Source organism: Dipodomys merriami, unplaced genomic scaffold, assembly GCF_024711535.1.
Source record: "Dipodomys merriami isolate MVZ:Mamm:240054 unplaced genomic scaffold, mDipMer1.0.p SCAF_106, whole genome shotgun sequence".
NCBI classification, from domain to species: Eukaryota; Metazoa; Chordata; class Mammalia; order Rodentia; family Heteromyidae; genus Dipodomys; species Dipodomys merriami.
The window spans coordinates 2,337,545-2,364,829 of NW_027202338.1; the positions used below are offsets into that span (position 1 = coordinate 2,337,545).

Sequence of the window (27,285 nt, forward strand, 5' to 3'; positions counted from 1 at the left end):
AGGCCAGGTCCTGAGTTCAAGCTCCAGGACTGGGAAAAAAAAGAAACGAAAAGGAAAGGAAAGAAAAGAAAGAAGGAAGGAAGGAAAGAAGGAAGGAAAAAAGGAAGAAAAGAAAGAAAGGAGGGGCTGGGGAGGTGGCTCAGTGGTAGAGTGCTTCCTTACATACATGAGGCCCTGGGTTTGATTCCTCAGCATCATATAAGCAGAAAAAGCCGGAAGTGGTGCTGTGGCTCAAGCAGTAGAGCACTCGCCTTGAGCTGAAGAGTTGAGGGACAGTGCCCAGGCTCACAGTTCAGGCCCCATGACCACCACCACCACCAACAACAAAAGCAAGCAAGCAAACAAGCAAGCAATTATTTATTGAGGGGTGATCCTTATATGATGGACTCTCCCAGAAAACCTGAGTTCAACTCTTTACAACCTCTGACTAGCTGTGAAACCTTAGACAAAGTCATGGGACATTTTCACACCACAATTTACCCCTCTATAAAAGTGGGTGTTAGCCAGGCATCAGTGACTCACGTGTATAATCCTAGCTATTCAGGAGGTAGAGATCTGAGGACTGAGTTTTGGAGCCAGGACTTTGCCATGAGACTCTATTTCTAATTAACTAGCAAAATGCTGGACTGGAGGTATGACTCAAGTGGTAGGGTGCCAGCCTTGAGCTGAAAAGCTAAGAGCACAAGGCCCTGAGTTCAAGCCCCAGTATCACTCACACACACACACACACACACACACACACACACACACAGAAGCTGCAAATAGAGTTGGTGTTGGTGAGAGCATATTTAATGAATTAATTCATGTGCATTATTAATTCATGTGAAGGGCACATAAATTGTGCCTGGCACATAGGAAGTGCTTCATGTTTGTGATGATGATGATCATGATGAGGAGGCAAGGAGGAGGAGGAGGAGGAGGAGGAGGAGGAGGAGTTCTGCTAGTTGCTGGGGATATGACAGTGAACAAAAACACACACCTTTCCTGGAACTCCTTCTGGCAGGAACTGCATTAATGGCTTGCTGTGACTAAGCACGTCACCTCATAGCTGGGGCATCTGCTCTGCATGTAGAATAGGATGTTTTTGGCATTGCCTAGGATCCCAGGATTGTGGGCTTATGCTTACATTTGTGTTTGTAGGCCATTATCATATGTGCTCTATGTGTTTCTCTCTGATTATATGGGTACAGAAAACATCAGGTGAGTGGGCTGGTAAGGTCGCTCAGTGGTAGAGTGCTTGCCTTGCATGCATGAGGGCCTGGGTTGGATTCCTTAGTGCCACATGACAGAAAAAGCTGGGAGTGACACTGTGGCTCAAGTGATAGAGTACTAGCCTTGAGCAAAAAAAAAAAAAAAAAAAAAAGAAGAAGCTCAGGGACAGTGCCCAGGCTTCTGAGTTCAAGCCCCAGGACTGGCACAAAACAAAAAACAAACTCTCTCCCAGTCCTCAGGCCACTGGGTATCCCTGGGGGTCATCACTCTTTCCAAAATGAGCCTTAGGTTCTCTGGGAGAGGTGAGAAAGGTGAGGTGACACTGAGGGTGATGGTTGGTGGGGATAAAGAAACAGCTATACAGGGGCTGGGAAGGTGGCTCAGTGGTAGAGTGCTTGCCTTGCATGCCAGAGGCCCTGGGTTCGATTCCTCAGCACCACATAAGCAAAAAGAAAAAAGCCGGAAGTGGCGCTGTGGCTCAAGTGGTAGAGCGCTAGCCTTGAGCTGAAGAGCTGAGGGACAGCGCCCAGGCCCAGAGTTCAGGCCCCATGACCGGACCCAAAAAAAAAATAAGAAAAAGAAAAAAAGAAACAGCTATCCAGAGAGGATGTTTGTCTATCCATTTCTTTGTCTCTCCTTGACCCCATCATGGGGCTTGAAGTCTGGGGCTGGGCACTGTCTCACTCAAGGCTAGCACTCTACCACTTTGAGCCACAGCTACACTTTCTGTTTCTGGTGGTTCATTGGAGATAAGGGTCTTACAGACCTTCCTTCCCAAATTGGCTTTGAACCGTGATCCTCAGATCTCAGCCTCCTGAGTAGCTAGGATTACAGGCATGAGCCACTAGTGCCCGGCTTTGTCCATCCATTTCTTTTTTTCTTTTTTGTCGGGTGTGGGGTTTGAACTCTGGGCCTGGGCACTGTCCCTCAGCTCTTCAGCTCAAGGCTAGCACTCTGCCACTTGAGCCACAGCGCCACTTCGGGCTTTTTTCTTTTTGCTTATGTGGTGCTGAGGAATCGAGCCCAGGGCTTCAAGCATACAAGGCAAGCACTCTACCACTGGGCCACCTTCCCAGCCCTTCTAAACATTCTTACATTGGTAAGTCCCCACCATATGTCAGAACCTGGGGGGGGGGCACAGAGAAGAAGTGGGGGGGAAGGATCAACAATTCAAGATCTGGAGTAGAGGTTCAGAGAGATGAAGACCCAGCAGGACACTGTGTCCATGATGGACTCCATGCAGTGACATGTCTGAGTGATGGAGAGGAAGAGATAGGAGGGTGGGGGAGAGGAAGGGCCTTGCTGGTCCCTAGTTCTGAGACCAGATCTGTCCAGATCAAAGAGCACAGGCTGTGAAAGAAAAGCCCCTCCCAGGCTGGGGATGCCCACATGAATCACTTTCTTATCATCTCCTAATGGGATAATGACAAACCTACCTTGTCCTAATCACTATTTTGGACCCCAGCCAGTTCAGACACCATAGCAACAGAGATCGGACTACCTGGTATCAGGGAGTCAGGGAAGTTAAGGGCTGAGAATTCCCATCTTTGGTGCTATTTGCCCTAGAAAAGATTTGAGAATCCCAGTTCCCAGCACTCCCCCCAGAAAATCTCAGTTCTGGACAATCACCTATTGTACAGGATCTGCATCAGCCCCCCTCTTCCTGTTTTTATCTCTTTATCTTCATCTGTGTTTTGGTCTCTTCTCCTCTTTACATCCGTTATCTCCTTTTTTATTTTCCATCTACATCTTGATTCTCCTGCATTGGCCCACAATTTTCCCCCTTGTAAAATGGGGGAATAATAATCATCATCACCACCATCATGTAATCTCCGAGACTGGTGATGAGGAAGACATGAGTTAATTTTGCAAAATGCTTAGCTCAGAACGCAGGCCGCAGTAAACTCAGTTTCATAGAGCTGTTATTGTTTTTATTATTTTCGGCTCTCGATTGGTATCTGTGTTTTTCTTGTTGGATCCCAGTGAGGCTTTCAGTCTCCTCCCTTTCTCTGGGTTCCTTTTACAGGTTTCGCCGTGCTCCTGGGCTTTCCTGGTAGAGATGCCGAGAGGGCATAGCCAGGCCAAACTTCCCTCCCCTTTCCACCTTCAGTCTGAGTTTCAGAACACTTGCGTGGGGGGCAAGGCCGGGCTTCAATCCATTAAAAAAAAAAAAAATCATAAAACCCCTGAACCTCGAATCTGTCATCCTTGGGCAGGGCCAACGACTTTTGGTACACAGGCGTTCAGGAAGTGGGTCCTGAACTTTGACTTTGACCTTTTAGGTTCCCAGCTTCCTTCCCCCCCTGCCCCCCCAAAAAAGTCCAGGCACCTCACGCCTCTATCCTCCTTCCTTGGATTCTAATCTCTTTTTTTTAAGATCTAGGAGTCTGAGCTCTTTGAATCCCCATCCTCTCTCAAGACCCAAGGGTCCAAAGCCACCAATGAGCTCAGGTAGGAGCCGCCAGGTACCCCATTCGAGGCCACGCCCTCAAGCCGCCAGCCCCCTTGGAATCGAGCTGCGATAAGCTGTCCGTGACGTCACTCCACATCATCCAGCCAATAGACATTCAGTTTCACACCTTCTCAGGCTACTCAAGGCACTTTTCCGGAGTGGGCGTGTCCCAAAGCCCAAGGCCAGATTGCGATAGGCTCTCAGTCTACCAATAGACTGAGAACCTGCTGGGTCTGGTTCAGCGAGGCTCCTGTGGAAACCAGTTCCGCAGGTCTGGGCCAGTGTAAGCCCTTTCCGGAACGACCAGTAGAGGATTCTAGACATAGCTAAGACTAGAACCCGTGGGGTTTAAGATGGAAGGGCATTCAGCAAGGCACACCCATTTTGTTTTTTTGGAGGACCGAAGCCCAGGGATGCATGATCTCAGATATCATCCATCCGTTCCTCCCATCCGAAGCCTGATTGTCAGGCCTGTTCTGCTCCATGCATCTTAGTCCTTTCTGCCTTCATGAATTTCCACACTGATTCTCTCATATAGCCCTTCACTCACTGCTCACCCCTTACTTAAATAATTCCTGAGACTTCTGGTTGTGCCAGGCCTGGTGCTAGGTGCTGTGGTATCCAGGTGAGTCAGACCTGGGCTCTGCCCTCCAGGATCCCGGGTTCAGAAGAGAGGTGAGACACTGATGGATAGAGGGTGTGAAGGGGCGCGAGAATTTTTGGAGAATGACGTGGCCAGGGAAGGATTTCCAGAGGAGGGGCCCTTGGAGCTCCGTCTTGAAAGGAGCACTAGGTACCAGGCGAAGGTGAAGAAGGGTGGGGTGTGTCAGCCTCTAGTAGGGGAAGCCAGAAGGCTGGAAGATGAGATGGGGGGGGGGGGGGCAGGGGTGGGCCAGGTCTGAGCTGAAACCATAGCTGGAGAAATGAGACTAGAAGCCAGTAGCCCAGGAGGTGGCTCTGGGCAGGGGCCTGGGCTGGAGAGCATCGATTAGGGAAAGAGGCTGAAGGGAAGAAGCCAGAGGAGAAAAAAGAAAGAAAAAGCTGGGTGCTGGTGGCTCACGCCTGTCATCCTAGCTTCTCAGGAGGCTGAGATCTGAGGATCACGGTTCAAAGCCAGCCTGGGCAGGAAAGTCTGTGATACTCTCATCTCCAGTGAACCACCAGAAAACGAAGTGGTGCTGTGGCTCAAGTGGTAGAGCGCTAGCCTTGAAGAGCTGAGGGACAGGGCCCAGGCCCAGAGTTCAGGCCTCAGAGCAAGCTACGTACACCGCATCTTCTTGGGAGGCAGAGATCAGGAGGATAGTGGTGCAAGGCCATCAGGGGCCAAAAAAGTTGGTAGACCCAGGGCTGGGAAGGTGGCTCAGTGGTAGAGCGCTTGCCTTGCATGCTCGAGGCCCTGGGTTCGATTCCTCAGCACCACATAAGCAAAAAGAAAAAAGCCGGAAGTGGCGCTGTGGCTCAAGTGGTAGAGCACTAGCCTTGAGCTGAAGAGCTGAGGGACAGTGCCCAGGCCCAGAGTTCAGACCCCATGACCGGACCCAAAAAAAAAAAAATAAGTTGGTAGACCCCATTTAAATCAATAAGCCAGGCCTATCATCTCAGCTATAGAGGCCATAGGTAGGAGGAGCGTGGTCTGAGGCTGGCCCTCGGCAAAAACTGAGAACCTGAGAAATAACCAACCCTAAAATGGCTGGAGGTATGGCTTAAGTGGGAGAGCCCTTGCCTAGCAAATGCAAAGCCCTGAATTCAAAGACCCCCCAGTATGACAGACAAAAAAGAAAAAGAAAAAAGAACAGAAAAGAGACTTTGTTGAATGAGGGCCTCTGAGGAAGGATCCTCTGCCTTCTCAGAGGAACTTCTCAGGAAACTTTTGAGATTTGCATCTCCAGTCTTCCTTCCTGGCAGGATTAAAACAGGAATTCCTCCCCCTCTGACACCAAGGCCCCCCAATGATCCCTTATCCCTTTCACTGCTGCAGACTGGTATCCAGTGGCTCAGTCCCTGCCGTCTGCTGCTCACCAGAGCTGGTGGGACAGAGGCCTCCATCACTGCCTGCTCCATCTTCACAGCCTGGCATGGTTTTCTGCCTACCAAGTGGGTCAAATCACCTCTGTGAGGCCCTCTGAATGACCCCGCCCCCCCCATAACCACTGGATGCAGGATCAGAAGCCCCGGGGGGGGGGGGGCAGGCCAGTGGGGTAGAAACCTCCTGCAAGACTCCAGGTGAAGGGAAGAGTCACGGGTGGGTGGGGCTGATACTTGCAGTATTTGGGGTTGGGAGGGTAAAAGAGGAGTCTGGTGCACGGGGAGCCCGACCCAGGAGGAAGGGTGTGTGTGTGTGGGGGTGTGTGTGTCTGGGAGTAAATGGGCCTGGGGTCCCCCCCCCACACCTCCCCCCTTCCCCGTTTATTGAGTGTGGTGCTGCCCCCTGCTGGACACACCCCCACACGCAGAGAGGCCGTACGAATTAAATAGTTTTATTTACAAAAGGTGACCTGCGGCGGGGGATTAGCGGCGCTTGCGGGTGCTCCCGCCCCGGGCCGGGGTCAGGGCTTCCCCCGCCCCGTCCACCCTCCCCCGTCCCCCCACCCCCCCTTTAAGGCACAGCCCGCCCCGCTCCCCATCCGAGGGGCCCCGGGGCGCATTCACCACGGAGGCGGGCGCGGGTGGGAGCCAGAGGACTTTAGTGCGGCCCCCTCCCTCCCTCCCCTCCCGGTCCCCCGGTCCCCCTCCGGCCCGGCTCAGGGCGGCGGCGCGGCGGGCGGCGGGCTGAGCACCAGGCGGATGCGCTCCACGCACAGCTCGGTGGCCTGGCGCGTCTCCCGGCACAGCGCCGCCAGGCTCAGGAAGCCGTGCGGCAGCCCCTCCACCACGCGCAGCGTCACCGGCTGCCCCAGGCCGCGCAGCCGCCGCGCGAACATCACCGAGTCGTCCAGCATGGGGTCCAGGGCGCAGGCCTGGGGGGGGACGGGAGGGGGGGGGAGTGAGTCAGCTGGAGCCCCGACCCGACCCGGGTCCTGTCCCCTCCCTTCCCGCCTTGGACCCAAGCTTTCACTCCTCCCCCCCCCCCTTTTTTTTATTCTGTCGGTCCTGGGGCTTGAACTCAGGGCCTGGGCGCTGTCCCTGAACTGTTTTGCTCCACCATGGGAGCCACAGTGTCTCTTCTAGTTTTCTAGTGGTGCATTGGAGGTTAAGAGTCTCAAGGCCATGACAGCCCAGGCTGGCTTTGAACTGTGATCCTTAGGATCTCAGCCTCCTGAGTAGCTAGGAGCTACCAATGCTCAGTTCTGTGTGTGTGTGTGTGTGTGTGTGTGTGTGTGTGTTTGCCCATTCCTGAGGCTTGAACTCAGGGCCTGGACGCTGTCTCTGAGCTCTTGTGCTCAAGGCTGACGCTCTAATACTTGAGTCGCAGCTCTGCTTCTAGCTTTTTTGGTGGTTCATGGGAAATAAGAGACTCACAGGCTTGGGGCTGGGAAGGTGGCTCAGTGGTCGAGTGCTTGCCTCAACTGCATGAGGCCCTGGGTTCCATTCCTCAAAAGTACCACATACACAGAAAAAGCCAGAAGTGGCGCTGTGGCTCAAGTGGTAGAACACTAGGCCTTGAGTGAAGAGCTGAGGGACAGCACCCAGGCCCAGAGTTCAGGCCCCATGATGGACAAAAGAAAAAAAAAAAGAGACTCACAGGCTTTCCTTCGTGGGCTGGCTTCAAATTGCGATCCTCAGATCTCCTCTCCAGAGTAGTGAGGATTATAGGTGTGGCCCACCAGCAGCACCAGGCTACTTTCTTTCTTTCTTTTTAACTGTATTTTTTTTTTTGGGGGGGGGTGTCTTTTCTTTTTTGGTACTGGGGACCCAACCCAGGACATTGCACTTGCTCGGCAAGCGCTTTGCCACTGAGCTACATCCCAGCCCACTTCTTTCTCTTGTTAGTACTGGTAGCAGGACTTGAACTCAGGGCTTCATTGCTCTCATTTGGCTTTTTAGCATAAGCCACACCACCACTGGGACCCAACAACCTTCTAAGGCCCTTGGGCACATGACTATGATGGGCAGCCTGGATCCCCTGTGTCATCCTCCTGGTCCCTCAGGTTCTGTGTCTTGATGGCACACCTGTGCCTCCAGGCCTGGCCCCGCCCCCTCCCGCAGTGGCTCCCGCCCTGCCCCAGGCTCACCACCATGTGCACGGGTGGCAGGGTCTTCAGCATGCTGTCTGGTGCCAGCAAAGGCGACATGAAGGGGTTTTTGACGATGGGCGCGGAGTAGAGGGGCATGCGGATGGCTCCTTGGCTGGAGCGCCTGGGGTGGAAGCCCTCAGGGAAGGCGTTGCTCACTCCCTGGCTTCTGTCCTTGGGGTTCAGCTCCTCCTTGACCTCATCTTCTTCCCGTGGGTGCTCGGGTCGCAGGAAGAAGTTGACGTCCGAGGGTGTGTTGGGACCGAGTGTCTCCACAGACAGGGACATCTCTGGGGTATCCGTCGCCTCGGAGCTGCCCTTCAGGCTCAGTTCCTTCAGGGTCAGCGGGCACTCGGGCTGGGCCAGGGCAGCTTCAGACACACTCCTGCGCATAGACTCTGTGGGAGGGGCAGAATCCGGGACTACAGGGGGTTGTTACAAGCCTGGCTGTTTGTTAGCCTTTAGCTGTGGAAGTGTGCCAGTCAGTTGCAGTTGGGCGATGGCCTGGCACAGGTGTGTGTGTGTGTGTATGCTGGAAAGTGCATACACTGGGAGCCTCAGGACAAAGGGGATGGAAGCAGTCCTTGGCCTGTGTGAGCCAGGTAAGAAGTCTAGGAGGTGGAGATAGATCTATGGAGGTCACTGCCTGACATGTGTCCTCCCAATTTCAGCTGCCTGGGGACCCCCAGCAGGAGGCCCAATCAGTGTTTGCTGTGAATGTATTGAAGGGACTAGAGTAACAGAGCTGGAGAGCAAACAAAAGTCTCTAGGGGCACCTGGAATCCTAGTACTCAGGAGGCTGTGATCTGAGGACCACAGGCAAGCATATGAGACTCTCTTACCACCAATTAACTATGAAGAAAGCTGCAAATGGTACTGTGGCTCAAAGTGATAGAGTTGGCCTTGAGTAAGCTTAGGGACAGTGCCCAGACCCTGAGTTCAAGCCCCAGGATGGGCAATAGAAAAAAAAAAAAGCTGGGCACCAGTAGTTCAAGCCTGTAATCCTAGCTAGTTAGGAGGCTGAGATCTGAGGATCACGATTCAAAGCCAGTCTAGGCAGGAAAGTCCATGAGACTCTCCAATTAGCCAGCAGTGGCGCTGTGGCTCGAAGTGGTAGCCTTGAGCTGAGATCTCAGGGACAGCGCCCAAACTCAGACTTAAAGCCCCACAACCGACACACACGAAGTTTGTGTCTGGTCTGGATCCTGAACCGAGGGCACAGGAGTCTTAGGTGGAGTTTCTGGGCTGGACCATCAGGAGATCTGGCACTTCTGAGTCACCTCCCAGGGCGTGGACCTCTCCGGGAAAGGCCATTTGGAAAGCAGTTCCTGTGACAGTGGATGACTATGGGGTTGACTCCAGATGGTCTGTGTGTCCAGGAGCTCAGCCTCTCCTCCCCGCTTCCAGGTCCTTTACCTGGGCCAGCCTGACTGGGGTGGCCTGGGACTGGCCAGGCCTGTTACTCACCTACTGGGGCTATGGAAGACTTCTGGGACTTGCGTCCGCTCAGCTCCAGGAAGGAGTTGAGCCATGAGGAGGCACCGAGGCGGAGGTCTCTGAGGAGCAGGGACGTGTCCCGCCGCACCAGCCCCATCATGCCCAGGGCTTTCTGGTCCGAGTCAGACTGGTCCTCTGTCTCTGCACCTGCGGAGTTGGTCTCCTCTGGTCACCATCCCTAACACCCAGAACTTCAGCTGTCTGCACCCCAAGGGACCCCGAAATGTCTGAGCCCCCTCTTCCTTTTTGGTCGGTCGTGGGGTTTAAACTCTGGGCCTGGGCGCTGTCCCTCAGCTCTTTAGCTCAAGGTAGGTGCTCTACCACTTGAGTCACAGCGCCACTTCCGGCTTTTTCTGTTTATGAGGAATCGAACCCAGGGCTTCATGTGTTCAAGGCAAGCAGTGTACCACTGAGATCCCTTCTAAGGAACTGAGGAGCTGGGTGCTGGGAGGTGCCTATCTGTCATCCTAGCTACTCAGGAGGCTGAGATCTAAGGATCATGGTTCAAAGCCAGCCTGGGCAGGAAAGTCCATGAGACTCTTATCTCTAATTAAACACCAGAAAACTGGAACTGGTGCTGTGGCTCAGCGGTAGAATGCTCGCCTTGAGCAAAAAAGCTCAGGGGCAGCGCATAGGCCTGGAGTTCAAGACCCATGGCTGACATAAACAAACAAACAAATAAATGAGGAGCCTCGGATTGCCCTCGTGGCTACAGCTTGGTGTTCCCAGCACCTGCGCTGCCCTGTCCTGCCCACGTGGGTCTCGGTCTCACCCGAATAGGCGCTGACGCATTTGGAAAGCACACTGAGGGGCAGGAGGGGGTCCATGATGCTCAGGAGGCGAGAGGGAGAGGCGGCGGACTGCAGAGTGGTGACGGGGTAGGCAGCCATGATGCCATCTGGCACCCGTACCCCATAGGCAGCTGCCCGAAGGGACACAGTAAAGCAGAGGTTCCCGCCTGCGCTGTCCCCTGCCAGGCATATCCTTTCCCCCGTGGAACCTAGTTTGAGGAGAAAGAGACTTGGTTACAGCCTGCCAGGGAGAGAGGGCAAGCGGGCAGGAAGGGGCTTGTACTCTGAGCTAGGAAAGTTGGGCTCTCAGGGGGAGTGAGGGGTCCCCCCAAGATCTAGCAAGTTGCTATTTGATCTTTTGAAAGTAGGTATTTTGCCAGGTGCTGGTAGTTCACATCTATCATCCTAGTTCCTCAGCAGGCTGAGATCTGAGGATCGCAGTTCAAAGCCAGCCTGGGCAGAAAAGTCTGTGAGACTCATTTCCAGTAATCACAGGCAGTGCTGGAAGTGGTGCTGTGGCTCAAGTGGTAGTGCTAGCCTTTAGCAAAAAGGAGCTCAGGGACAGCTCCCAAGCCAAGTTCAAGCTCCAGGACCAGCCCCCCCCCCCCAAAAAAAAAAAAGATATTTTATGGCTTGGGTGTCAGTAGCTCACACCTGTAATCCCAGCTACTTAGGAGGCTGAGATCTGCGGATCATGCTGGGGCAGAGAAGTTAGTGAGACTCTTATCCCTAATGAACCACCAAAAGACCAGAAGTAGAGCTGTGGCACCAAGTGGTAGAGCACTAGCCTTGAGCACAAAAGCTCAGGGACAGTGCTCAGGCCCTGAGTTCAAGCCCTAAAACTGACCAAAAGAAAGAGTGAGAGAGAGGGGCAGAGAGAGAGAGAGAGAGAGAGAGGGGGCGGGGCAGAGAGAGAGAGAGAGAGAGAGAGAGAGAGAGAGAGAGAGAGAGAGAGAGAGAGAGAAGAAAACCTAAACAAAAAAATACACAAAAAAGCCTGGTGCTGGTGGCTCACACCTGTAATACTAGCTACTCAAGAGGCTGAGATCTGAGGATCACAGTTCAAAGCCAGCCTGGGCAGGAAAGTGAGACTCTTATATCCAATAAACCACTAGAAAGCTGGAAGTGGTGCTGTGGCTCAAGTGGTAGAGCATTCGCCTTGAGCTGAAGAGCCCAGGGACAACGCCCAAGCCCAGAGTTCAAGCCCCACAACCGACAAAACAAAACAATACACAAAAAGGCTTGAGGGTGTGGTTCAAAGGGGGCACAGACTTACCTAGCAAGCATGAGGCCCTGGGTTCAACCCCCACCCTGACCCCAATATCTAGTATCTCAGGAAAATGAAAATTAGAAAAAGGAGCCTGTCCCACAGGACAGGCTGAGGGGCTAAAGCCAGGGGAAAGAGATGGAAGGAGGAATTTGATGGTGGGGAGGGAAAGGGGGGGTGTCAGGAGTCTGGAGGTGGGGAGGGAAGGGGGCAGGGCTCACCGAGCAGGGCACAGTGCTTGACGGCCCAGCAGTAGGCAAAGAAGCATTCTTCTAGCGCCCGGGGGAAGGGGGCCTCAGGGGCCAAGGAGTAATCGATGGAGACGATGGGGGCCCCCAGCTCCTGGGCCCAGCCCTTGAGGTAGGGCTCGTGGGATCTGGAGGTCTGGGCCACGAAGCCCCCGCCGTGGATGTGTATTACCAGGGAGCGCGATCGGGGGGCCTGCTGGGGCCGTGGCCGCAGCTCCAGGCCCCGAGGCCCTTCGGACTTCACCAGGCTGTTGAGTTCTTCGCTGTCCTGGGAGTGAGGAGGGCGGTGGGGTGAGGCTGGGCTGGGCCTACCTGGGCCAGGAGCCTCCAAGATGGGGGAATGGGAAGAAGGGCATGCTGGGCCGTGGCCAGGGCCATCCATACCTGTCCTTCCCGCAGGTCATAGGAGATGAGCCTGATCAACACAGGCCCGGGGCCCGTGTGGGCCAAGGGAGGCGAGATGGTGACAGTGAGCTTGGGGTCAGAGGTCAGTGGCATCTCAAAGGCCTCGGGCGGCAGGCTGAGCAGGCGGCTTATCCTCACTGTGGCTGATGCCATGTTGGCCAGAGACTGGGGGTGGGAGGGGGGTACAGAGGGGTGTTGGGCAGGGACAGCCTGTGGAGGGATGCCCTGCACATCACCTTCCTCCATCTTTCCCCTCACATGCCCCTCCCCGGGGGTTCTGCAGTCACCACGGTGGTTTCAGATGGGTCTCTGGGGCATTGGGTGCGGGGGGCGGTCCCCATCGATAACAGGTCAGGGCCCCATGCTCACCGACAGCACTTCGATCTCTGTGATATTCCAGAAGGCTTTCCAGAAGTGCACATCTAGGTTCTGTATGATCCGCTCAAACTCGGCCCCGCGCAGCTCTGGGTCGATGGCAAAGCGGCCGCTGGTGAACAGGGAGCTGGCGGTCACACCTGGGGGGGGGTCAGGAAGGATGTCAGGGAGTCCTGCTCTCGGCAGGTCAGGCTGGGGAGGAGGGATGGGAGGGGAGGTGGTAGGCAGAGCCCGGCTAGCACTCACTGAGGCCTGTCTCATTGCGTTTGTAGTGCTCCCCAAAGGATACCAGCCCAATGGAGATGGTCTGCAGGAACGGCCGGATGGCGGGCGTGAACTGTGGAGAGATGGGTGAGCTGCAAAGGGCAGAGATGGCAGGACCCTGTATGGAAGTTCCTACTGTGTGCTGGGCATGGTGCTGGGCACCTTCACAGACCTGGTGATCTCCGAGGGAAGGGAGATGCTAAGCAAATAAAGATGCCCAATGAGCTGGGCGCTGGTGGCTCACACCTGTAATCCTACTACTCAGGAGGCTGAGATCTGAGGATCTCAGTTCAAAGCCAGCCTGACAGGAAAGGCTGTGACTCTACTCTCCTATAAACCACTTAGAAAATGGGAAGTGCCACTGTGGCTCAAGTGGTAGAGTGCACCCTTGAGCTGAAGGGCTCAGGGACAGCGCCCAGGCCAAGAGTTCAAGCCCCATGACCGACTAAAAAAAAAAAAAAAATGCCCAGCGGCTCATGCCTGAATCCTAGCCACTCAGGGGGCTGAGGCTTGTGGGTTTGAAGCTAGCCAGGGCAGGAAAGTCTGCAAGACTCTTATCTCCAAGACTCTTATCTCCAATTAAACACACACACACACACACACACACACACACACACACACACACACACACACAAACACACACACACACTAGAAGTGAAGCTGTGACTCAGGAAAGTCTGCAGGACTCTTATCTCCAATTACACATACACACACACACACACACACACACACACACACACACACACACACACACGAAGTGAAGCTGTGACTCAAGTAGTGGAGCACTATCCCTGAGCAAAAAAAGCTCAGGGACAGAAGCATCCAAGCCCTGCGTTCAAGCCCCAGAACCAGCACAAAACAAAAAACAAACAGTACGTTTGTAAACTAATATCATACAGGGGCTGGGAATGTGGCTCAGTGGTAGAGTGTTTGTCTAGCATGCATGAAGCCCTGGGTTCAATTCCTCAGCACCACATAAACAGAAAAAGCCAGAAGTGGCACTGTGGCTCAAGTGATAGAGGGCCAGCCTTGAGCAAAAGAAGCTCAGGGACAGTGCTCAGGCCTTGAGTTCAAGCCCCAGGACTGGCAATCATCATCATCATCATGCAGTGCCAGGCATGGAAAGCTGGGGTGCCATGTGACTGGAACAGAGTGAGCCAGGGAGAAGGGTGAGGGAGGGCAGGGAAGCAAACGGGGTCTCATGTAGGACCTGTGGCTGAGGAATCCTGCGTGGGCAAAGCCACTGGAGGGCTGTGAGCTGTGAGTAAAAACATGCGGGGATTTCCTAAAAGTCAGAGAGAGGACAGGTTGGAAGGGGGAAAGGGGAGGGCAGTAGGAACCCAGAAATAGAGACCTGATCAGAGATAGCCAGATGGGCACACTAAGATCCCTGGGGCAGAAACAGCTGTGGGGAGAGACTGCTGGAGGCCTGGAGATGGGGCTGACACCAGTCAGGTAACAGAACAGGGCCAAGCAGTTAGGAAAACAATGAGGAGATAGCATCAGAGAAAACTATGCCTGAGGACGTGGAGGAGGTAAAGGGCGGGTCGGGTTCACCAGCCAACCCTAACCAAGGGTCTACAGCATGGTATCCTTTGGGCTAGAGCAGGGGCTGAGCAGAAACCCCAGCCTCTTGGGGATGGCGTTTTAGAGGGGGGAGGCAGGCCTCCATTATAGTGAAGCCGTGCCACCGAGAGCAGCTGGCACCTGGCCCCGTTCTGTGTTCCTGGCTCAGGGCCCAGCAGGCCAGAGGGCACAGGGGTACTGGTTGGGGAAGCTTTGTTCTTTCTTGTGACTCTAATGTACTACCAGGATCTGGAGAGGTGTCAGCAGGCTCTGCTAGGCTGATCAGTGCTTGTGAGCTGGGCTGGAGCGAGGAGAGGCTCTCAGGGCCCTCCCTCCACTCTGGAACTAGGCCGCTGAGGGGGGGGGGGGGGGAGGTGGCCTGTAGGGAAGTCTGGATAAGTAGAGTGAGGGGTGCAGTTTACCTCTCACTGAGGGGGAAGGAGGCTCAGAGAGGATGGGGAAGGACTGTATGGTCACACAGCTCCAGATATTCCTGCTGGGGTTTCCCGATGCAGCTGGTGGGGACTGTGAGGCTAGCCAGGGACACCCCACCGGAGCAACTTGGATCTCTACGTTGAACCTGGTGCTCTTCCAATTCTGAGTTGCCATATCACTTTTCACATAAGTAGGTCTTTTTTTTTTGGTCGGTTGTGGGGCTTGAACTTGGGGCCTGGGTGCTGTCCCTGAGCTCTTTCACTTAAGGCTAGTGCTCTACCACTTTGAGTCACAGCACCCTTCTGGTTTTTGAGTGTAAACTGGAGATGAGAGTTTCATGGGGACATTTCTGCCCAGGCTGGCTTTGAACCGTGATCCTCAGATCTCAGCCTCCTGAGCAGCTACAATGACAGGTGTGAGCCACTAGCACCCAGCATGAATGAGTCTTTCTCTGTGTTGGGGATGGACAAAGACTATGAGAAGGCCCATGGCTAGGGTCAGGGAGGAGAGAAAGCACAGCCAGCTTTCCCTTTGTCATTAATTCTAATGGGTTTACTGGCCTGGCCCGGAGGGCTGCCTGGAAATCCTGTGATTCCACAGCAACTTCTAAAAGCGCAGGTCTCAGCCTGCCAGCTGTGGCAGGCCCCCTCCCCCACTGCAGAATTCCAGGTGTGGGAGATGGCAAGGGGTGTCCTCATGTAGAACATGCCTTGGAGAGCAATACTGACCACCCAGCCAGTGAGATCAGACAATTTCAGGGGCCAAATAGGAGAGATAAAGAGTAAATGAACAGCCGGGCGCTGGTGGCTCACACCTGTAATCCTAGCTACTCAGGAGGCTGAGATCTGAGGATCACAGTTCAAAGCCAGCCCGGGCAGGAAAGACCATGAGACTCCTATCTCCAATAAACCACTAGAAAACCGGAAGTGGCGTTGTAGCTCAAGTGGTAGAGTGCTCGCCGTGAGCTGAAGAGCTGAGGGACAGCGCCCAGGCCCAGAGTTCAAGCCCCATGACCAAAAAAAAAAAAAAAAGGCACTGGAAGATCAAAGTTCAAAGGCAGGAAAAAGTCTGTGAGATTCTTATCTCCAACCAGCCAAAAGCCAGAAGTGGAGCTGTGGCTCAAGTGGTAGAGCACTAGCCTTGAACACAAAAGCTCAGGGGCAGAGTTTAAGCCCCAGGACACACACACACACACACACACACACACACACACACACACACACACACACACACACACACACACACACACACACACACACACACACACACACACACACACACACACACACACACACACACGAATGAATAGCCTGATTCCCAGACAAAGAGGGAATTCTGTTGAATAGATTTCTTACCACACAGCAGATCTGGTCCAGACACACACACACACACACACACACACACACACACACACACACACACACACACACACACACACACACACACACACACACACACACACACACACACACACACACACACACACACACACACACACACACACACACACACACACACACACGAATGAATAGCCTGATTCCCAGACAAAGAGGGAATTCTGTTGAATAGATTTCTTACCACACAGCAGATCTGGTCCAGGACTTTGAGAACCCTTAGTCCAGCTCTGAGCTCCCACCCACTTCTTTCTGTAACCTGCCATTTTTTGAATCCTATAACACTCACCCTCGTGTTTATTCTACCATAGCACAGGGCCAAGGTAGGGATCACCGGTGTCTCCGTAGGGGTCGGCAGGGCCAAGGGGCAGGGGCCTTACCTGGAAGCCCAGGCAGCGGCCGTAGAAGCAGCCTTTGTGCAGTGTGACATACTCTCGCAGGAACTCAGCGGTGATCTTCTCGTCGCCCTCGAAGAAGAGCCCCCCTGGGCGGTTGATGGCTAGCAGGCGCTGCCCGTAGTAGGCCAGGGCCCGGAGCTGGGTGAGGGCCGCCAGGTAGGCCTCCAGTTCAGCCAGATTGTGGCTGGTACGGAAGAAGATGCTGCGCCGGTTAGAAGCCACGTAACGGCACTTGTGTAGCAGGTGCGCCAGACAGCAGCGGGCGGTGTGCACCAGGCTGCGGTACCCATTGGCAGGCGTCTCAGCGTCCAGGTCAAAGAGGTGTGCCACGCTCAGCAGGCGGCCTAAGGCCGGCTCCAGCCCCAGCGCTTGTTCCCGCACCCCTGCAAACACACTGGACAGTCGCCGGGCAGTCTCCCCGGGGCCCTGGCTTGAGAAGAAGGCCATGTTGTCTTCAGCCAGAGTCACCAGCGACTGTGTGATGCTGTGCAGGTCCATGCTGTGCGAGAACCGTGAGGCTGTGGGCAGGGCGGGGGAGGCCAGTGAGGCAGGGTCCCCTTGTGCCCCCCTGGCTCAGCTGGGCCCAGCAATCCAGGCCCACCCCAACTCCCTCAGGGCTCAGGTTTCAAAGATCCAGGAGTCCCAAGGCCCTCTGTTTGGTGCTGGAGTTGCATCCCAGCCTCTTGTCTCTAGGACTCAGGAGTCTGGGACTTCAATCTTTTAGTTCCTCAGGAACAAATTTTCCCAGTGCCCAGGGCCTTTCCCCCTTCTCAGGAGCCCAGAGCTCCAACCCTGTCCCCTCCGTCCTCATACTCAGGAGCCCTGGCCTAGTCCTCTCTTTTTTAGACTCATGGAATCCTATGTTCTCTGGGATTCCAGCCTGCTTGTCTTGGTCTTCCCTCTTTCTTGGAACAGACATTTAGGAGCCAGTGCCCTAGCTCTTGCATCTTTTCCCACGCCCTGCTTCTAAGGAGTGAAGAGTTCAAATGCCTGCCTCCTGGGATACCTGTCTCATGTTTAATCTCGGGGTGTGGTGGGGGTGGTGGCTCAGGACTTCTTATTTGGCTCTGAGAAGGGACAACCAGCCAGTTTCTTCTCAAGACCTGGGAATCCGGGCTCATCCTATGTGTCCTTTCTTGGACTCCAGGTGTCAGTCCACAGGCCCTCCCTCCCCTTCAATGATATTTGAAGGAGTTCAGTCTTCCAGCCCATTCCCATTGTCCTTTTCACAGGAGGGGAAGTCAAGGAGCTACAAGTTGCTTGGACAGCAGTAGTCTCAATTCTGCTACTTATGCCGGGACTGTTTCTCCCTCCCTGAACTCTGGAGGCCAGGGCCTCTAGGTCTGGCCTTATACTCTGCCCACTCTTCCTTCCCAAAGCCCAGTGCCAGCTGCCTGGCTCCCAGGCTGAGAGCTGCCTGGTCCCTGGGAAAGACCATCTCCTCTCCCTGCCAGGCTCTGCAGCCCAGGAATGGCCATTTCTGTCTCTCAGCTGATCCAGCACTCACCCCACCCGGGTCTCTTCGGAGCTGGAGCTCCCTGGGGCTGGAACTGCTAGTCTATGGCTTGTGCCAGTAGCAGCCTGGGGCGATAAACTGCAGGAGGGGCCTGAATGCCCAGGGTGTGGCCAGCGGCTCCACCTCCCATCCAGAAAGGACAGTGGGAGCCACGTGTTCTACACAGAGCCCAGAGCCCAGCGCCCCGCCCCTTTCCCCCCTACTTGATCTCAGCCTCAGCTAAACTGTCATTAGCTGGTCCCTGTCTTAGAACGCAAGAACCCAGGCCCTGCCTCTTCCTTCCTCAGGACTAGAGGTCCCACAGCCTTTCGTCCTTAATACACTGTCCCCTCTCACCCAGCCAGGCTGCCTTCCATGTCCCCAGAGTGGACTCAGGCACCAAAGCTCCAGTGATCTCAGCTCCTACCCTTAGGCTGGCCTTGGCACGGGGATCCCTCAGCTGTCAGGAGGAGATGGGCCCGCCCCGCTTCTCCCTTGTGGGAGGACAAAAGCTGATTAAGGACATACAGCCACACTCAACTTGGGGCCCTGGCTACAGGTGCACCTCAACTGGGTACTTTGTACTTTCATCAAGCTTATAAGGCAGAGGGTATGGATCTTTAGGAAGATGACAAAATTACAAATACAAATTGAGGTCCAGGAGGTGGGCGCTGGTGGCTCATGCCTGTCATCCTCGCTACTCAGGAGGGTTGGGATCTGAGGATCATGGTTCAAAGCCAGCCCGCCTAGCCAAGTCTATGAGACTCTTATCTCCAATGAACCACCAGAAAACCAGAAGTGGAGCTGTGGCTCAAAGTAGCAGATGGCTAGGTTTGAGCACAGAAGCTCAGGGACAAGTGCCCAGGGCCTGAGTTCAAGACCCATGACTGACACCCCCCCCAAAAAAAAAAAAAAAAGGAAAGAAAAGTATAAGTATAGTGTGGTGATTGCAATGAAGCTGCAGGAATGAGGTCCTGAAGTCTGCACGCACCATTTGCCTGGCTGTATGCTACTCCTCCATGTCTGCCACAGATGCTCAGCATGGTGAAGGAGGACAAGTATGGCAGCCCTGAGTCCAATCATAGGGCCTAACACAGCAAATGGCTGGAGGAGGAAGGAGGGTATAAAGAGGCAGTGAAAGCCAAAGATGGATGGTTGCTTGGAATAGGAACGCCTCCCTCCCCAGAGCCAGCAAACACACAGATAGACTACAAGGGCAGGAGGGGATTAAGCTTGACTGCTGGGACAGGACCAGCTGACTCATTAGGTGACCTTGGAGGAGCGAGGTTTCCTCACCTGGAAACTTGGCCATTCTGCCTACTCTGGCTGGCGGTGTGCTTTGTGAGCAGCACCTCCTGGGTGGCCTGGTCTCTCCCTTCCCTTCACACCTCCTTTTCTCTTCTCCCTTCCCCTTCCCTTCCTTCTTTCCCCTCTCCTTCTTTCCCTTCTCTCTCTCTCTTTTTTTGTGATCCTGGGGATAGAACTCAGGGTCATATGCATGCTATGGGAAGGAGGCATTTGTGCTCATGGCTTGCTTCCTTGGGGCTTGCCTCTGTGTGTGTGTGTGTGTGTCTGTCTGTGTCTGTGTGTGCAGGCGCGTGTGCACACGTGTGCCTATCCTCAGATTTCAGCCTTCAGAGTACGGCTGATTACAGGTGAGAGTCATACCTGTACTTGCTGGGTTGTGTCATTTTTCTCCGAGTCACGATTTAACATTAGATTAGATTCTAGGCCTTCAGAGGGATGGGCCACCTGTTTAATTTTAATTTTTTTTTCTTTTTTTTTGGTGGTTGTAGGGATTGAACTCTGGGCCTGGATGCTGGTCTGAGCTCTTCAGCTTAAGGCTAGTGCTCTACTACTTTGAGCCACAGCACCACTTTCGGTTTTCTGGTAGTTCATTGGAGATGGGAAGTCTCACAGACTTTCCTGCCCAGGCTAGCTTTGAACCATGATCCTCAGATCTCAGCCTCATGAGTAGCTAGGATTACAGGCATGAGCCACTGGTGCCCAGCCTAATATATATATATATATATATATATATAGGCCAATTCTGAGGCTTGAACTCAGAGCCTGGGCACTGTTCCTGAGCTTCATTTGCTCAAGGCTAGCACTCTACTACTTGAGCCATAGCACTACTTCTGGCTTTTATCTGTTTATGTTTAAGGAATCAAACCCAGGGCTTTGTGCATGCTAGGCAAGCACTCTACCACTGAGCCACATTTCCCAGCCCTAATTTTAACTCTGAAACAGTACCTGATGCACAATGCTAGCTGACACCTTAACTTCTCATTTTCTAAACCCAGTCTCATGCATTTCCCACCCTGGCCATTCTCATCCATCACAGCTCACCTGCGGCCACTCTGACCCCACTTATGGGGAAACCAAGGAAGGGGTCTTTATTAAAGATGAGGAGGAGGCCTCCCACAGAACCAGTGATTGATGGGGAAAGGCAGGACCCCCCCGGCCCTGGTGGCTGCCTGACTCTGCCCTCTGCTCTGCTTCTGGAGGCTCCCTGAGGTTGGACTGCCTGGAACCAGAAAGAATGAATGCCAAAGTTGCCAGAAACTTACTAAGAACACTAGGCAGAGGGTATTGGGGCAAAGGCAGGCCTACTGGGACTATGGATGAACATGGCATGAATGGGGCAAAGGTAAAGCTGAGAGGGCCTGGAAGGACGGTGTCCAGATGACTGGGCTCAATCAAGCTTTTTGGCCTAAAGGGCCTGGACGCCAGCGATAGAGCAGGGCAGGTATTCTTTCCTAAGGCTTGATAGGTCTGAAGGTATGTGTTTTGTATGCAAGTGTCATGATCTCTGTGTATTTTTTACCTTATGAAATGATGAGAGAGAGAGAGAAGAGAGAGAATGTATGTGTGTGTGTGTGTGTGGTGTATATTACCTCACTGCTCTAGCTGAAACTAAGGGAATCATCTTGGCTGGCCACCTTCCCCATCCTCCCCCCCATCCAGTCCATCAATCAGTAGCCATTCTGCCTCCTATAGTAACACTAGGGCCCCTCTCCCACCTGGCCTGCCCTCCTACCCCCCGCCCTCCCAGACTATACTGTAGCATCCTTATGCAGACAACTGCAAAGCCCTGGATGTGCCTTTGACTTCCCTCTGCATAGCAGCCAGAGGGACATTTGAAAACAGATCTACTTCCCCTCCCTTACTCCCAGGATCAAGCTCTAAATCCTGGACATGGCAAACCCAAACCAGGCTCCCCTCTCTTCTCTTACCCTGCCCACCTCAGCTTCCTGTGACCCTCCTCCCTCCTGCTCTGAGTTTCCTGTGCACCATTTAGGACTGCTTCCCCACACCTCATTCTCTCTCTCTGACCCCCTTGCTCAGTGTCTAACACCTGCCCCTGCCTGAGTCCAGTGTCATCATCTCCTCTTTCATTTCCTCAGGATTTTCCTTGGGTTCTATTTACCAACAAATAAGGCAATCGTTTTACATGCTTGATATCTATGTTCTTGGCTCCACCAAGTCTGTCCTGGGAGCCCAGGGCCTGGCAGTATTAGGTATCCAGTGAATATCAGCTGGATGAATCTGAGTGATTAGAAACTTCTAAGTTCACAAATCAAGATTGAGACACCCAACTGAGACTGCCAACTCATGATTCCTCCTTGCCTGAAGGAGGCTCATGTGTCTCAGTTTTGTTATCTGGGAAATGGGGTGACCATAATGACACTAGCCTCGTCCAGTTACGGGCAGGATCAAGTTCTTCTTTGGCACACACGGGCGCCCTTGGGGCAACGATCAGGTCTGATTCACCAGGCTGGAGTCCTGGCACCAGAGAGGGCCCCAGGAAATGACAGGCAGATAACAGAGTTGGTGAGAATAAGCCTCTGCTGAATAGGTAGGTGCATAAATCTGTGAGTAGGACTGGCTGAGCATTGAGCAGGGAGTCCTACCCAAGCAGATTCCTTCTGACACCTCCCAACAACCTTTCGGATGCCTGATTATTAATATTCCTATGTCACAGTTCACACATTCCTTCACTTATTAATCCAAGAAACATTCTGAGTGCTTCTGTGCCTGGAATTCCAGGCAATCTTAGGGTAAACAAAGCAGAAACAGCCCCTTTCTTGGGGAGTTCACTTTTTTAATGGGGAACCAGCAGTAACAATCACATCCACTCCTCCTGAGGGCTTGTGGGGGGGGGCGCTAAACCCTATTCATGCATTTGAACGTTACAACAGCCAACCATGTGTGTTTTAGATAGCAGCCCAGGGCTTCCTAGCTCACAGCCTGAGGAAATGGGTCTTGAATCTGGGTCTGTCCTGCAGGGAAGCTCGTGTGACAGGCAGAGCTCTCAGGCGAATCTCAGCTTGTCACAGCCTGTGCTTAGGCTCTGGGGCAAGCTGTCCTTCTACCCTTGGCTAATGATGTAGGGAAGGAGAATGAACTTGGGGTCCCTGGGGCTAGGGAGCCAGGTCATTGTCCCTTCCTGAAGCTTTGTAACACCTGTTGGTCTGTCATCCTTTCCCCAGTCTTCTGAGATTCTAGGGGACCCAGATGATGGCCCTCCTTTCTCCTTAGGGATGCTAAGAAGAGCCTAAGCCAGCCCAGTCCAGGGCAGGGCGCCCGGAATGAGGTAGATAGACTGACAAGGAAGGGTTGGATGGATGGATGGACTTGGGGGGGTGGTGGTGGGAGGAAGAGTTGGTGATGAGGCTGTTTTGGCCCCCAAACATTTCCCTACTACAAGGCACCCCTTCCTCTTACCTTTCCCTGACTCACCCGTAAACTTCCCCTTTCAGCAACAGATGCTAAATTATTACCCTTCCCCATGATCTTCTCAAGGGGTGCTAGAGACCTGAAAATCGGCGCTTGGATAATTTCCTAAGGCAAGGAAACACAGAGAAAGGGCAGCGGTTACCCTTGGTCACTCTACGAAAACGGAACCGCAGAGGGGACACCCGGCCTGGGGAGGGGAAGGGGGCGTCCGGTAATCCTTAAGCACCCTCGGCTCTCACATCACCCCCTTCCTCACAAGGGCTCGTCCCCCAGGCAGGACGACAGTGGGCCAGTCCACGCCCCCCCCCTCGTGGCAGTGGGTCCGTCCACTCAGTCTCTAGTACCCCTCCGGAGGTGCGAAGTTCCTTCCGGGCTGCCGCCGGCTCACCTTTGGCTTTGCTTTTTCGCCATCGCCGGCGACTGCGGCTCTTCGACCCGTCTTTAACCTTCTTCGAAGCCAGAACTCCCAGGGGCCCGGATCCCCGGGCTGACTCCATCAATTCTCCACGATCCCCGGGTGCTGGGCCCAATTCCAACAACCGCGGCCCCGCCCCTCGGGTCAATCCTTACTCTACACACCACCGCCGGGCCCCTGCGTCAGCCAATCCCGTGCTTGCGTCTGGCGGAGCCCCGCCCCGATAGCTAAAGCTGAAGGCCTGGCCCCGCCCCATCGGCTCGTATTAAAGGGACAGCGGCCAACAAGAATGCAGACCTGGAGGCGGCGGTAAAAGCATCCTGCGGACAGGAAGACTGGAGAGAGCCCTGGGGAGGGGATGTCTCCCAATGGGGACGCCCTAATCCTTTCTCACCTGATGGTGCCTCCCTTATACCACTCACCTTCCCACAGAAGGACTCCCCAGAATGCTGCTCAGATCTCCTGCCGGGAGGAGGGGGGTGGGGGAAGCAGGAGCCGCTGAGCCTCCACTTGGAGGTTTGGGGAGGTAGAGGATGTGTGTGTGGGGGGAGGGGAGGAGGCACTCTGGCAACTCAAAATGAGGGCGGGGCCAGCTTTGAAGCAGGAAGCCCCGCCTCCAAGTCCACCTATTTGCTCTTCTGCCTCTGCCCCCAGAAGGAGACACGAGTTAAGGAGAGGGTGGTAGCACGCAGGCCGAGGGGCAAGCGAGGAAGCGGAGGGAGCATGCGTTCTCCAGAAAAGGCGGGAAAACCCAGCGACTCGAGGCTCGCGCATGTGCACAAAGCCAACTGCCTGTGTGTAGGGGCGGGGGGGGGGGGGCATCCGTGAGAGCCAGCCAGAGCGCATGCGTGTCCTCACCAGCCGAGGGATGGCGCGAGCCGGCCAGCCGAGGCCTGGGGTATGGAGGCCTAGGGGAAGTTCTTCCTCCTCGGCACTAGAAAAAGCAGGCCTTGAACCTTCTCCCGTATCCTAGCTCTCCTCCTCCTTCCTGGAAAAGCCTTACACACCCAGCGCTGCCACTAAGACCCATTCTTCACTCAGACCGGAGCCGCCCAGCCCTTCAAGAAGCTTCCCCACTCCAGGAGTGAAGAGACCACCAATGGCCGCCTTCTGGATTATGGCCTCAGCTTCAGGGTTGGAATTGCATTAGCTTTTACCCCTTTAGGATACTTTAACCACCACAACACGCGTCAACACTTGCAACTCCCCCTCCCCCTTCTCCACAGCCAAGAAAAATCTAGAAAAGGAGAATCGGGGCCCAAGTGGCAACAGACCTTGGTGCCTAATGGCCACTGCGGCCTGCTTCGGAGGAGCCCGGGGAAGAACCAGAGCCTTAGGCCCGGCCCCCCCTTCGTCAGATGCTGCTCCCCGCCTTTCCCTCCACCCTCCCCTTGACCTTGCCCCTCTCTCAGACTCCTCCTTCCCGAGAATTGCAGCCCCCCAAGGCCACCCTGCCTGGCTGAACTGAGTCATTTTGGAGGCCACCTGGCAATGGTGGTGGTGAATGCCCGGATGGTCTGCAGCGATACTCAACAGGGTAAGGTCCACCCTGAGCACTGCCCTGTGCATGCTTACCCCAGTATCTGCCCCACCTCGGGTGCTCAGCTGTTTTTTATGCGTAGAGGAATAAACATGGAAGACTGAGGAGTGCTTGGTTTCCCGGTTCTGGGCCTACAGTTCTTTTTCTTACCTCTGATTTCCCCCAAACCCTTTGTAGAGAGAAAGCCAGCGTCCAAATCCTACATTTCTACTTTCTAATGGTGTCACCTTAAATCAGATTTTTTTAAAAAATTTAATAGCTGGACATCCTTATCTCTACACTGGGGATGTGGGTTTTTACCTCAAGGGGTTGTTGAAAGATAACTTGAGCTACTGTAGCGCAAAGTAAAATCTTAGTATTTCTTTTATTTTTGAGCCCCCAGGCTGGCCTTGATCTCATTTTGTAGCTTAAGCTATCTTTGAACTTTTTTAATCCCCTTGTCATCTTTTTTGTTTTTTTTTTTTTTGTTGTTGTTTTGCCAATTATGGGGCTGGAACTGAGGGCCTGGGTGTTGTCCCTGAACTTCTTTTTTGCTCAAGGCTAGTGCTCTACCACTTGAGCCAAAGCACCACTTCTAGCTTTTTCTGAGTAGTTTATTGGAGATAAGTCTCCCGGATTTTCCTGCCTTGACTGGCTTTGAACCTCAATCCTCAGATCTCAGCCTCTTGTGTAGCTAGGATCATAGGCATGAGCCAGGGAGGGGCACTGGGTATCATCTTTTATTCAAATGTTTTTCTTTATTTTTTGTATGTCATGGCGCTTGAACTCTGGGCCTGGGTGCTGTCCTTCAGCTCTTCAGCTCAAGGCAAGCACTCTACAACTTGAGCCACAGGACCACTTCTGGTTTTCTGATGGTTAATTGGAGATAAGAGTCTCCTGGATGTTCCTGCCCAGGCTGGCTTTGAACTGTGATCCTCAGATCTCAGTCTCCTGAGTAGCTAAGAATACAAGCGTGAGTCTGCGCACCCCTCATCATCTTTTTTTTTGTTTTAATCTCCCTACTCTTTGGGAATTGGGGTGGGGTGAGGAGTTCTGGAGCTTGTATTCAAGGCTTGGGCACTATCTCAGCATTTTCTGATCAAGGCTGGTATATAGCTGGGAATGTGGTTTAGTGGTAGAGTGCCTAGCATGCATGAAGCCCTGGGTTCCATTCCTCAGTACCACACAAACAGAAAAAGCCACAAGTGGCACTATGGCTCAAGTGGTAGAGTGCTAGCCTTGAGCAAAAGAAGCTCAAGGACAGTGCCCAGGACTAGCAAAAAAAAAAAGTCTTAGATTTTCCTCCCTAGGGTACACTTTAAACCAGGATCCTCAACCTCTGAGTACTTAAGGATTTCCCCTGTCTCGAATGTCAGAATAAGAGGCTCTAGCTCTCTGGGTTCAGACTCACCTGGATCCCTGTAGTTTTTGTGGTTCTGGGCGTTGGTTTTCATCCTTTGTGGTGGTGTCCCACCATGTCCTGACACAGCTTCGAAACTAGGTGTTTGTTTTAAGGCTGGATTCACTTCTGGGATCATTGTCTCACTGATTTTCTTTAGAGGTTTTGTCTTTGAAGATGAAGTCACTTCTGAATCAGTGTCAGAATCTGTGGCCCATTCAAAAAATGACCTCCATTCCTGGGCTGATCGCTGGATGGATAGTTCATGAAGTCTGGTTAAAAATCCCCACTCAGTTAAAAATCCCTGCTTACCTTTGGGTCTTTGGACAGGAGGTGTGGTCTGGGCCACACGGTCTGGCTGTTCGGGTCTAACTTGGGACGTAGATTCAGTCTGGGCAGGACATATCTTTGGGGGTTCAAGTATAGTTTGGGCTGTGGGAGCTGATTCCACTTCTCGTTGAGCTAGAGATAGTTCTGCTGGTTCTGACTGACCTACAAGTCCCTCTCTCAATTCTGGCTCCTGTGGAGCTGTAGACCCTGGCCCAGGTTTCTGTTGGGAGTTGGCATGCTGCTGATAAAAGTGTGTACTACGCGTGGCACATGTTTGCTGCGATTCACACTCTGGTGGGGATTTTTGTTGGTTTTTTGGTTCCTGCTGGGATTCAGCTTCTCGTTGGGCAAGGGGCTCCTGCTGGTCAAGGAGGTTTGGCTGTGTGGATTCCTGCTGTGTCTTTGATCCTGGCTGAGTCTTTTCTGTCTCCGGTTCTATGGGTCTTGAGTGTGGCTCAGGTTCCCACACTGACCCGAATACTGACTCAGAACCTGGCTCCACTGCTGTTTCCCTCATAGGAGATGTTGGTCTCCCAGGCTTCATCCTTCAGCCCTGCCCAGCTGTCCCTCCTCACAGGTCTCTCAGGAGGGCATCTCCCTTTAGATTCCAATCCTTCATCCTGGCATCTCTGGTCTTCCTAGTGGATTGGTACTGTTGGTCCCCCACACCTGTACCAAGTGGATGTGCTCTGTGCCTTTTGTCTTGACGTGGGGAGGGATGAGGAAGATGGCTGTGTGTCCCACACTCTCTCCAGAAGGGAGGGGCTTGTCCTCTTGTGTCATAAATAGGACCCCACCCTACTCACTACTCAGTGAAAATGACCCCTCTCATAAGGGAAGCATCTCAGTTTAGTCTTTGTTTCATTTGCGATGCTAGAAGCTGGACTCGATGAGTGGTCCTCCCCCCAGAC

At 53.7% G+C, this 27,285-nt stretch overlaps 1 protein-coding gene across 8 annotated transcripts; it reads right to left on the reverse strand.

The window, feature by feature from the left end:
- Window positions 1–6,378: 6,378 nt before the first annotated feature.
- On the reverse strand, window positions 6,379–27,242 carry LOC138813405 (hormone-sensitive lipase-like). 8 transcript variants are annotated; one of them, XM_070001866.1, is made up of 11 exons: window positions 23,100–23,186; window positions 22,715–22,816; window positions 16,459–16,994; window positions 12,666–12,756; window positions 12,414–12,559; window positions 12,024–12,209; window positions 11,613–11,907; window positions 10,106–10,333; window positions 9,304–9,480; window positions 7,837–8,258; window positions 6,379–6,621 (listed from the first exon to the last, which is right to left on the reverse strand). In XM_070001866.1, the coding sequence occupies exons 3-11, from the start codon at window positions 16,972–16,974 to the stop codon at window positions 6,406–6,408; spliced, it is 2,277 nt and encodes a 758-aa protein (XP_069857967.1). In that variant the 5' UTR covers window positions 16,975–16,994; window positions 22,715–22,816; window positions 23,100–23,186; the 3' UTR covers window positions 6,379–6,405. The 8 variants fall into 8 exon arrangements, with proteins under 8 accessions (XP_069857967.1, XP_069857936.1, XP_069857926.1 ...); XM_070001835.1 differs by lacking the exons at window positions 22,715–22,816; window positions 23,100–23,186 and adding an exon at window positions 26,357–27,242; XM_070001825.1 differs by lacking the exons at window positions 22,715–22,816; window positions 23,100–23,186 and adding an exon at window positions 26,057–27,140.
- Window positions 27,243–27,285: the final 43 nt, after the last annotated feature.